The sequence below is a fragment of the Elephas maximus genome, chromosome 5 (assembly GCF_024166365.1).
Source record: "Elephas maximus indicus isolate mEleMax1 chromosome 5, mEleMax1 primary haplotype, whole genome shotgun sequence".
NCBI lineage: Eukaryota > Metazoa > Chordata > Mammalia > Proboscidea > Elephantidae > Elephas > Elephas maximus.
Genome location: NC_064823.1, coordinates 149699918 through 149712052, shown reverse-complemented (window position 1 = coordinate 149712052; position 12135 = coordinate 149699918). Strand labels below are relative to the sequence as shown.

Sequence of the window (12135 nt, the reverse complement as noted above, 5' to 3'; positions counted from 1 at the left end):
TTTCTGCATCTATCTGTGAAAATCATTTGAGCATGCAGCCCCAATATATGTATTTTTATTTATAAATTATATGTATTTACTTGTGCATCAATATATCATTATACACACACACACACAAACTTAACAAAAGAAATAATTAGAAGATCTAATATTTCCTCCCTATATCCTTTTTTTATATATATCCCTGAAATGTACACCTTCTTTGAAGACCACTGATCTACTTTTTAGGGTTACTGATAAAATTAGAGATAATATATGCCAAGCACTCAGCAAAGAACCTGTCTTTTGTAGGTTTTCAGCAAATGTCAACTACTTTCATTGCTAATGTGAAAAGAGCAATATGGAACACTATCCTCATGTTATTATTTTTAATTGAAGTCATTATCATAACCATAAATAATCTGCAAAGCTCCATCCTTGTTTAGAAAATAATTTTAAGATCATTAGTAATCATGCAGGGTCAACAGGCTTTGAAAAGCCTTCAAAGAACACCATTCTCTGTCAAAGTTATTATTAGCTCTCCAACAATTACTCTATGGTTGAGTAATTCTCATAAAGCCCAAGTTTTGTGAAGAAGAAAGAAACTCTTTTTCTCCTCTTTGAACAAGATGGGCAACAGTGGCTTATGATGGTTATGTTCTGCCATGACAGCTCTTAAAAACCGTCTCTAGGCCTCTCTGTCCTCAGTAGAGGATCTCACCCTTGTTTGCTGGCCAGGTACTCTGAATCGTCACCTGCCCTCTACTCTGCTACGTAAGTTCTTTAGTCAGCCTTCTCCTCCTTTAATCCTTTCCAAGAAATAAGCCTCTCCCCTTTCCACCTGTTTTTGTTTCCACTCCTACTCTGAGACCCAGCCCCACCAATTGTTCCAACTTGCCCCTATATTTTTGTTCTCTCCTTCTCTAACTCTTGATGTGGTCAAGAGTCAGCAATTCTAAAAGATGCTTCTATTAACCCAGCTACAGTCTAAATTACCGTTACCTCCCTTTCCTTCTAAAATTCTTTGAATTCTAGTTATGCCTGCTGCTGCTGCTTTCTTGGCACACTCGGGCCTTAACCCACTACAATCTCTAGCTCCTCTGCCCTGACCATCCTATGGAAATTAAACTATGATAAGTGCTGTTGTCTTGCTAATGGATAAATTCTGTGGTTTACTCTCGTTCCTCACTAATCTCTCCTTTTCTGTGGCATATGACACCACTGATCCCTTCTTCTTCATGAAAAAACACTTTGCCCTCTTTGGTTTACTAATAAAGGACTGTGTGGTTTTCGTTTCTCTACAATAGTTTCTATGCTTCCTTCACTGGCTTGTCTTCCCAACCTTTAGAAGTAGATGTATCTGAAGATTCTGTATTTAGATTTCTTCCAGGACCATACTTTTTTTTTTTTTTTTCTCTCTATCTAGCTTGGAGCCCTGGTGGTGCAGTGGTTAAGAGCTATGGCTGCTAACCAAAATGTTGGCAGTTCAAATCTACCAGCCATTCCTTGGAAACCCTATGGGAAAGTTTTATTCTGTCCTATAGGGTCACTATGAGTCAGAATCAACTTGACAGCAACAGGTTTGCTATCTTGCTTGGCCTAGCAAAGAAATCATAATTCAGTCACTAGCCCCAGCATCTTCATGTCCTGAATTTTCAGCTGTTTGCTAGACACCCAGTTACCTTGTCAGAATCTCAAACTCAGCACATCCAAAACCCAAATCATTTCCCCTTTGCCTTCAAAAATCAGCTTTTCTAGCTGGCTTCCTACTTCTGTGAATGTTACCCAGATTTGAACCTCAGAATTTTCCCTCTCCCTTACTTTCAATCATATTTATAAATACCAAATCCTATAGATTCTACCTCTACTGCTTCCCAGGTCATGCCATTATTGTTTCATTCCTGCACTGCTATAGTCAGCTACATAATCTGCTCCAATTCAATTCACTATTTGTTACACTGCTGCCTGATTGGGAGCCCTGGTAGCACAGTAGTTAAGAGCTCGGCTGCTAACCAAAATCCACCAGCAGCTCCTTGGAAACCCTGTGGGGCAGTTCTGCTCTGTCCTATAGCGTCAGCGTGAGTTGGAATTGACTCAAAGGCAGCGTGGTATGGGCTGCCTGATTAAATTTCTTCATGTTCAGCTTTCATCATTCTATAGCATTCTATGACACCTCACTACATACGGATTTAACAATAAACTACTCACCTTGGATTTCAAAGTCCTATGTAATCTGACCTCAATGCATTTTTTTTCCCCCATGCTATTTTCCACTACTTTTCTGCCCATTCCCTGCACTATAGCCAAACTGTAGTCCTTAACATTGCCTTCTTAAAATAATTTCTTGATTCCAAGTAATTAGGTCTTCCTGCCTCACTGGCTGCCCCTTCTCTGTCTCCTTTGCTGTTTTTTTTCCTTTTTTCTCCAAATTCTAAACATCAGAGATCCTCAGGGCTCATCAAACCTCTTTTCTATGTAGACTCCCTCCCTAGGAACACCATCTACATGTTGATAGTTACCAAATTTATATCTCCAGCTCAGTTCATTCCCCAGAACTTTAGATTCAAATATCCAACTACCTACTCATCATCTTTCTTCGAATATCAGATAGACACCCAGACTTAATATGCCCAAACTTGAACTCCCGAGTTCCTTTGCAGTCTTTCCCACATCCATAAATGGCAACACCAGCAGCCCAGATGCTCAAGCCAAAATCCCTGGAGTCATCTCTGATTCCTCTCTTTCTCTTCCCCCATGTCCCATCCATCAGCAAATCCTGCAGGCTCTACCTTCACAATATATACAGAACTGACCACATCTCACCACTTCCACTGCCACCATTTTGGCCCAAGCCACTTTAGCTCTTCTGTCTGGGAGGCTACTTACCCCTGCCCCCTTCTGTCTAGTTTTAAAACAGCAAAGAATATTCCTGTTAAAATGGAAGACAAATTATGTTACTCCTCTGTGACATACTCCAATGGCTTCTTAACTCATTCAAGAGGAAAAGCCTAAATCTTTAAAATGGGCCACAAGGTCTTCCATGATCTGACCTCTCACCCCAATGCTCCGCTGATCTCATGCTTTCCTTGCTAACCTGCTAGCTCCTCTAAAGCTACCCTATCTTCCTTGCTGTTCCCCACCCACATGAAGTATACACTTAGCATTTGCTGTTTCCTATGCACAAAACGACCTCCTCCACACTAGACATCTTCATAAATTTTCCCCTCACTTTGTAATTTCATGATCACATGTCACCTTTTCAGTGAGAACTTGCCTGCCTACCCTAAAACTATGTCCCTTTCCCCATCTTTGTTCTCCCTGTAGCATTTATATCAGCCAGCTACTGCCTCAATAAAAATTGTAAAAACTTATCCCTGAACTAAAGGGCTTCAAATATTTATTCCCATGGATTTGTGGGTCATCTGGGAAGGCTCTGCTGATCTAGGCTGGGTAGCTCTTCTTCAAGCAGTGGTAGCTGGAGCAGCTGTGCTTCTCACTGTTGACCTGCTGGTTGACTAGCACAGCTCTGCTTCATGTGTGTTCATTCTGGGACTCCGACTAACGGGCAGTGGCAATGACAGGAGCATAAGAGGGCAGATGGGGCACACAAAGCCTATAAGGCTTAGACTCAGAGTCACACATTGACACTTCCATCCCATTCTATTGACCTGAAGTCAAGGGCTGCAGAAGTATATTCTCCCCTTTTATTGGAACAACTGTAAAGTAACATGGCAAAAAGTGTCCATGTAGAAAGAGAAGAATCAGATGAATAATATAATCTACCACATCATTTAACATTGTCCGATAGCCTATGTACTTACTTGTTTGCTATATATATTAGACACTGCATGACAGTCGGAACTCTGTTTCATTCGCTACTTTATCCCCAGTGATTAGAACTGAGCCCGGGCATAGAGGGCATTTGATAAATATGTTAAACAAAGAAGTTTACCATTCATGCACACAATCATTCAATATGCTCACTATATTTCAAGAGTTTTATTAGGTACAGAGGTTAATGAGACACATGGAAAATGCCCTCAAGACAACAGTCTTCGTGAGGAGACAGATGGACACACACGCAATTATAAACAATGATAAATAATACCAAAATGGCCAAAAATTACCGAGCACTTAACTATGTACCAGTTGTTGTTCTACAAGGTGTACATGAACTAAACTCATTTAAGAAACCACCTTATTTCATCAAATCTATAATCAACAGTAAGCTTTCAAATATCAGATAGAAAAAAATGTGAAAAAATGGTCAATGATAACTGAATGATTCCACTGATTTTAAAAGGTATACCTATTTCACAAATCAAAGTGTGCATCTTCAAATCACTGAAATACAGCATCCTGGGATCCACGTAGCCCAATAAATGGTCTTACCAAATGCAAAGCCTGCACACAATCTTGTTCTCTCTCTCTATACACACACACACACACACACACACACACATTTATCTGCTAACCTATATGCTGATTTTGTTTTATCTTTTTTAGGTTTGGTTTAATATTCAACGATATGATTCCCCTCTAAGGATAAATTTTGATGTCACCAAGCCCAAGCTATGGAAATCTTTCTTTTCAAGAAGCCTACCATACCCTGGCCTTTCCAGTGTTCAGGTATAAATTGTTTTATTAACAATTAAATGTAGACAAAGAGTAATTTGATATGCTACTGGATAGGGTAGCTAGGTATTTTTTTGGTCCTTGTGGAACAAATGGTTAAGCACTCAGCTGCTAACCAAAAAGCTGGCAGTTCAAACCCACCTAGTGGTTCTGCAGGAGAGAGAACTGGCGATCTGCTTCCTAAAGATTACAGCCAAGAAAACTCCATAGGGCAGTTCTGCTCTGTTACATGGTGTTGCTATCAGTTGGGATCGACTCGAAGGAACCTAACAATTCAGCTCCTAAATATTTAGCCCAGAACAGTGTTTGTACTTCAAACCTATTTGAGCCCAACTCACAATAAGAAACATGTTCTATATTATGAACCAGCATACACATATGCATGAAAGAAAAAGTTCTAAAAGTACTACAAATTATATTCTATTTTATTATAATTTTTTAAATGTTGGTCTCAATTCACTAGATTGATTTCATGACCACTAATGAGACATGAAATCAAACTATAGAGCAAGATCCATAGTGGTTCATAAGATTAATTTAGAGGGTCCTCATCCTGGTGGCACAGTGGTTAAGAGCTTGGCTGCTAACCAAAAAGTCAGCAGTTCGAATCCCCTAGGCACTCCTTGGAAACCCTATGGGGCAGTTCTACTCTGTCCTATACGGTCACTGTGAGTCAGAATTGACTCGACGGCAGTGGGTATGAGTAATTAGTACATTGTAAGTAGTAATCACAAGCAGTGTCTCCTAAAACCATTGCTTCCATTTGATAACTAGGTATATGTGTGTAGTGGGTTTGTAGTATAAAATGTGTATTTTACTATTGATCAAACCTTCCCCCCCACCAAAAAAAAAAGGTTTGAAAAACAAAGTCCATAAGAGATCATGTGTGCACCATGTGACATATACAAGATTTTTCATAGGAACACTGAAGTAGCAAAAGAACTGGGATGACAGAAGGGATAATTAAAGGATGGTACATAATAGAATATTTCAGTAGTTAAAATGAACTAGAGCTATATGTATCAACACGAACGAATCTTAGTACGTACTCTCCAGTGGGATTTAGGTCATGGTTACTCCAGTGAGGAGAGAAGGGAAATGAGATTGAGAAAGAACTACACAGCTATAATTTGTGATGTTTTAGTTAAAGTGGGTCATGGCTACACAGGTATCCATTATTCTCTGTATTTTTTTGAATGTCTGAGATTTCATAATTAACATTTTTTAAAAGAATGTACAGCTAATCAAAATCTAAGTGATTTTTAAGATTTCTGAATTATTTTCTCACAGCCGGAAGAGCTAATTTACCAGGGCACCGATAAAATGGCTGCAGCTGAGCTCCAAGACAGGTAACTTAACATCCATAAATCCAAAAGTAATCTGTTACTAGGAGTGATTCTCAGCCTGGATCAATGTGAACTAATTTGGCCAATTAAAGTTTATTTCATGTTGACAGACACCGACTACAGATACAATCCCTAAATCGCATGGCTAAAGGAGGCTATTTCATCAGCACGGTGTGGGAAAAACGAATGTGAACTAGTTACAATATGTAGTTCTCCAAGGCCTTACCTCAGACTCGAGCTCAACATCATGTCATGATGCATCTTGTTCAGACACGGCATACTCCTCAGCTTACATATGCTTCAGTTGTCTAATTAGTGGCTGTAAAAATGGCGCGGTGGAGGAGTCTGACTTCCTCGGACTTCACGAGGGGGAGAGAAAATCACCATCAGCATCAGCCCAAGGCCGATTCCTGTGAAGTGGTCAGACATACCTCTTTGCTCCAACCTTTTTACCAATTCTGACATGAGCCGTCCCTCCCACGGCACTCTACTTCTCTGCCGGGTCTGATAATTTGTTGCCAACGGCCACACAGAACTCAAAGACAATATACTTGATTATAGGGTTTATTAGGAAGTAACAAGTTACAATTCAGGATCAGGAACTCCTCAGGATATAGTTCTTTGGTTAGGACAGCTTCTCCTCTGTGCCCACAAGCAGGCCTCTGCTTGGACCCTCCACCTCTTGGGCCCTCAGGCCTCTTGGGCTAGCCTCTGCCCTGCTCAGGTAAGTGTTACAAAGCTCTTTTAGCTACACTGATAAGTGCCCAGAGGCACCCCACTCTGCCAGTAAGCCTCAGCCTGAAGGCCCTCAGCTCTCACTCAGCTCTCTAGCTCCATGAGTCCACAAGCCTAGCTCTGCTAACAACTGTCTGGAGGCACCCAGCTCCACCAGGAACCCTCCTGCCCGAAGGCACTCAGCTTTCTCGCTCAGTGGGCTGGGAAGCCCACCACGCAGTCTCCTGCCAGTCTCCTGGTCCTGCTGCCTCTGCTACCGCTGTTTCTCTGCTGCTGCTTGTTTCTCTGCCACGGCTTCTCACTGTCTCACCATCTCCAGTGTTACAGCTCTGTCTCCTGGGTCTAGGAGGTTCTCAGTGCAGGGATCCTGGTTCCAAAGGATGTGCTCCAATTCTAGCTCTTCTTTCTTGGTGGTAGTGAGGTTCCCACTGTCCGTATCTGGGATGGCTCATTTTAAGCCTAGTGGGATTGCAAAACTGATAATCCCTCGTTAGAGTTCCATACACCTTATTTACATAGTCCCAGCCCCACAAGGGTGCCATGCACCTTATTTGTATAATCAGCATGCTATCCAATCCTCTTGGTGGGCCACAAGCACCTCATTTGCACATTCCCACCCAATCATTTGGTGGGAATTATAAGACCATGGTGAGAAAGGCCATATAAAAGCGATCCATCGCACTGCAGTGGCTTACAGAACTTCAGCTACTTTATGAACATAACGTGGAAAAGGCAGGTAAGGATCTATGTAAGTCCCTATAATCCTTACAACCCTGTGAAATGAAACCTATTCTCCTGGTTTCCCAAAAGTGCTGAGGCCCAGATAGGTAAAGTACTGGCTCAGAGAAGTTAAGTGCTTCTGAGCCCAGTCAGATCTTTGATTTCAAAGCCTATGTGTTTTTTCTACTGTATCAAGTTGTGTGAAGAGTCAAATCACACAAGATGAAATGTAATACCCTTTTCTAGGTATTATTACCAGCAAACACCAATTTACTCTCAATTTCTCCATAAAGCCTTAGTTGGGATACCTGCATAGGACAATTAATCTAAAATAAAACATCCTGTTTCTTCCATAGCTTCAACATGCTATTGATAAGACTCACATCATTTATTTCCCCAACATGATGAAATGCTTGGTAATTCATCCATACTTTCGTGCTCAGACCACCTGGAAATCCAAAACAAGGATAGGTGTTATGTGCTAAAAGAAAAGTGGATTCTGTGCCTATTGAGCAATGGGAAGCTGGCTGAGCCCTAAATCTGTATATTTGGTTAGGGGACAAATGAGAGGCTTTAGCATCAGCAGTGTTTCAATTAAAATCCCAGTCTCCTGTCTCAGTCAAGTCACTCTAGGGTGGTTATTAGCATTAAATAAAAATGAAAAGCACTTAACACAGTACCTGGTAAATAAGGGCTCAATAAATGATAGCTGTTTTTTCTTCATTCTCTGATTAAGCTTCATATCCTATGAACCTAATATTTATCATATGAACCAAAAAGCTGAATAGAAAACATTATGTTGCAACGATGGTTGTTATTTTAAAGACAGTTTTAAAAAATTTAGGAAAAAGGTAATTCTCATGAATACAAGTCTCGCTGTGGGAAAAAAAAAATCAATAAGGGTATTAACACTCCTACAAAGATTTGAGACTCTTAACCAGGGCTTTGAACCAGTTCCTTTCCATTTGAACCCCTGCTGAGAATTTGCATTTCTAACAAGTTCCCAGGCAATGCTAATACTGCTGGTTAGGGGCCAATTCTGAGAACCACTAGTAGAGCAGTGATTCTCAAAATTTACTACACATAAGTATGTCCTGGGGACTTTGTTAAAATGTAGATTGATTCAGTATATCTGGGATGGAAATGCAAATTCTCATTCGAGCTGGAACTAACTGGTTGGAAGCCCTGCTCTTAGCATAAGCCTCACCCCTTATGCCTGGGTCTAATTTCTCTCTATATATATACTGGTGGTCCAGTGGTTAAAGCATTCAGCTGCTAACTGAAAGGTTGGCAGTTCAAACCCACCAGCCACTCTGCAGGAGAAAGACATGGTAATCTGCTTCTGTAAAAATTATAGTCTTAGAAACCCTATGGGACCCTATGGGACAGTTCTACTGTCCTGTATGGTCACTATGAATTCAAATTCACTCAACAGCAACAGTTTATATGTGTTATCAGTGAATAAAGTGATAAAGCATTTTGTGATAAAAAAAAAATATTTTGTTAAATGTACTGAATTTAACTATTCCCCAGAGTTATTCAGTGCTCCTCTCCTGTGTGACATTTCAAGCATCTCTCATGGCCCTTAGGATATTGCGTGCTTTCTCTTTACAGGTCTATTCTCCACCCTATCCGTGTATAATCTTTAAGGGCAAGGATCACTTGTATTATGTTCTGACTTCCCAGAGATCAGCCTAAATTAGATACCAAGTATGTCTGGAGAATGGCAACTGCATTGACAAAAACGTAGTTACATAATCCCCACTGCATATAAACTGTGGTTTCTTACAAGAAAAGTCAAGTCACCCAAAAATGGAGTTTATTTTTTATGAACAGGATTGAAAAAGTACTGAAAGAGAAAATCATGGACTGGAGGCCACGCCATCTGACTCGGTGGAATAGGTACTGCACCTCCACTCTGCGTCACTTCTTGCCTCTGTTAGAAAGAAGCCAAGGGGAAGATGTAGAAGACGACCACGGAGCAGAGCTGCTGAAACAGCTAGGAGACTACAGGGTACGTACAAATGGCTTCTAAACTGACCTGTAGATTTCCTCATTTTAAAGTGGAAATGACTCAGTAATGGGTTTTTAGAATCAAAATACCTACATTCTTCCTCGAAGTACACAGATTAAGCAGTGTAGACTAAAAAATTCTATTAGAAATTTTTAATCTCAGTAATTAACCTATCAGTAAATAGCAAAGTGCTTCTAAAACATGAAAATGCCTTTTAAGCTTATGAAAAATACCTTTTATGAATATACTCTAAGTATTAAATAAATGAAAATGTCTAGTTAAATCATGTTATAGACTGAACTGTGAATAAAGGTGAAACCAAACGCTCTGGATCAGGTTTGTAAAGGATATTGTTTTATACTGATAGCTTTTCATTGCTAAGAAAGATTCTCCTGAACACACAATATAACATTTCTGGATAATAAAACGTAGAAAGCTGTCTCATAAGTACGTTCAAGACAGTAAGCCTTGTTGGCTAAACAGTGTGAAGAGATAATTGGACAGTTAAGAATAATTCTATTCACTGACTAAAATGTATCCTTCAACTTACTCTTAAGGCCAGGTTTTCAGCCAAGATGTTTTTAGTTCAAGTAACAGAGAACTCAACTCAAACAGGCTTGAATGATAAACAGAATTTATTGGCTTACTTACTGTAACTGCAGAGTCAGAGATGACCTGGGACCAGGGTGTCCCACTTTCTGTGTCTCCCCACTCTGTGCTCCTCCATGGGACAGCATGGTCCTCAGACTGGCTTTTCTCATGGTAACAAATGGCTCCAAGTTCCAGGACTCACATCTGCCCATGCATTCTTCAAAGCAGGAGAGGACCTCTGGGTACCATTATTCCCAGCAAGATTCCTGAGACTCCCGTTGATTGAGACCCACTTTGATCACACGCCCATCCCTGTATCGATCATTATGGCCAGGGGGATGGAATGCATTTTGATTAGCTTAACCCAAGTCACTGGAACCACCTGGGTCACTAAGCAAACTGGGAGCTGTCAGGAAGAGGGAAGGGGACAGCGGAGGGTGACTAACAAGTATCCCATACATCAATATGCTTGCAGCTGAAACAAAAAGGACATTTAAACCTCTCCCCTTTCTGTGTTGTTACTATACAGCTGAGTAGAAAATCAGAACTAAATAAATGATTTCAAGATCCAGAGGGAAGACTTACTGTATTAAGCACTGCATACATTTACATGAGGAAAAAAATACAGTGAAATCTTCAGACTTCACTAATGACTAAAAATTTTTTTTCTTCTCCCAGTTCTCTGGATTTCCCCTTCATATGCCCTATTCTGAAATGAAGCCTTTAATTGAAGCTGTGTATAGTACTGGAGTACACAACATTGATGTATCTAACGTTGAATTTGCTTTAGCTGTATATATCCACCCATATCCCAAAAACGTTTTGTCTGTTTGGATCTATGTTGCCTCCCTTATACGCAACAGGTAATTTTTTTCATTGAACTTTTTATATCATGTAAAAACTACAATCAAGATATGAGAATATTTTAAAGTTATATTGATTACACCAAAAGGAAGAAAATATTATTTGCATGTGATGAAATAAAATTCTCATATTATCATACCGTGCTTTATTTAGTAGTTTGCCTTGTCTGTCATTTTGATGCTAAATTCAATGTAAGTCTACATACAGTTTCTCCTTATGCTACACGACTGCATGTCTCTATGCCTTTGTACTTGCAGTCTCTGCTTCCAATGTCCTTCTTTGCTTGTTCAGCAGAATATCAATCATACTTTTATGACCCGGCAAAGTACCACTTCACAACTTTTCAGTGGGGAGGGCGAACAGCCTTGCACTATCAAAATACGTAAGACGAAATTTTGCCATCCTTGCTTCTGAGGAGCATTCTGTCTGTATTTCTTCCAAGACAGATTTTTTTCGTTCTTCTGGCAGTCCATGGTGTATTCAGTATTCTTCACCAATACCATAATTCATAGGCATCAATTCTTCTTTGGTCTTCCTTATTCACTGTCCAGCTTTCTCATGCATATGAGGCAAATGAAAATACCATGGCTTGGGTCAAGCGCACCTTAGTCCTCAAAGTGACAAAAAACCGAAGTATGTAAAACAGGATTTTCTTAACAGTACTATCGCCATTTTAGGCTGGGTAATTATTTGTTTTGTGAGGTCTGTCCTGTGCATTGTAGGATGTTTAACAGCATCCTTGGCCTCTACCCCCTAGATGCCAAGTACACCCATTACCCCACTACTCTAGTTGTGACAACTAAAAATGTCTCCAGACATTGCCAAATGTCCTCTACAGGGCAACTTGCCTTCAACTGAGAGCCACTGTTGTACATACAGTCTCACTTTAAAAAATAAAGATGTAAGGAACAACTTTCACCTTCTGCTTTATTCTTTATGCCTTCCTGTATCAATTATTCCAAGTGTTTACGTATCTTGATAACTCTACTATGAACTCTTCAAGGTGGATTTCAATGACTGATCCATAACACTTACCAATATAGCTATATAGAGCAGATAGCATTAGTGCTTAAGAGAATGAACTCTGGAGAAATCCTAGTTCTGTCACTTACTAGCTGGGTAACCACGGGTAAGTTACTTAACCTCTCTGTTACTTACTTTTCCCAAATATAAGATAGGGATGATTACACTGCCCACTTCATAGCATCGTTGTAAAGATTGAAGTCCATATATATGTAAAACACTGAGAAC

The 12135-nt window shown here is 40.1% G+C and overlaps 1 protein-coding gene across 7 annotated transcripts in view; it reads left to right on the top strand.

Moving 5' to 3' along the window:
• The window catches only part of CC2D2A (coiled-coil and C2 domain containing 2A), a 442728-nt gene extending 431739 nt beyond the window's left edge, over window positions 1-10989 (top strand). For all 7 annotated transcript variants that reach the window (XM_049886470.1, XM_049886471.1, XM_049886472.1 and 4 more), the window contains 4 exons: window positions 4486-4608; window positions 5905-5963; window positions 9252-9429; window positions 10699-10989. In XM_049886470.1, the coding sequence (XP_049742427.1) occupies window positions 4486-4608; window positions 5905-5963; window positions 9252-9429; window positions 10699-10887 (549 nt within the window). In that variant the 3' untranslated portion in view covers window positions 10888-10989. The remainder of the gene's footprint in view (window positions 1-4485; window positions 4609-5904; window positions 5964-9251; window positions 9430-10698) is intronic.
• Window positions 10990-12135: the final 1146 nt, after the last annotated feature.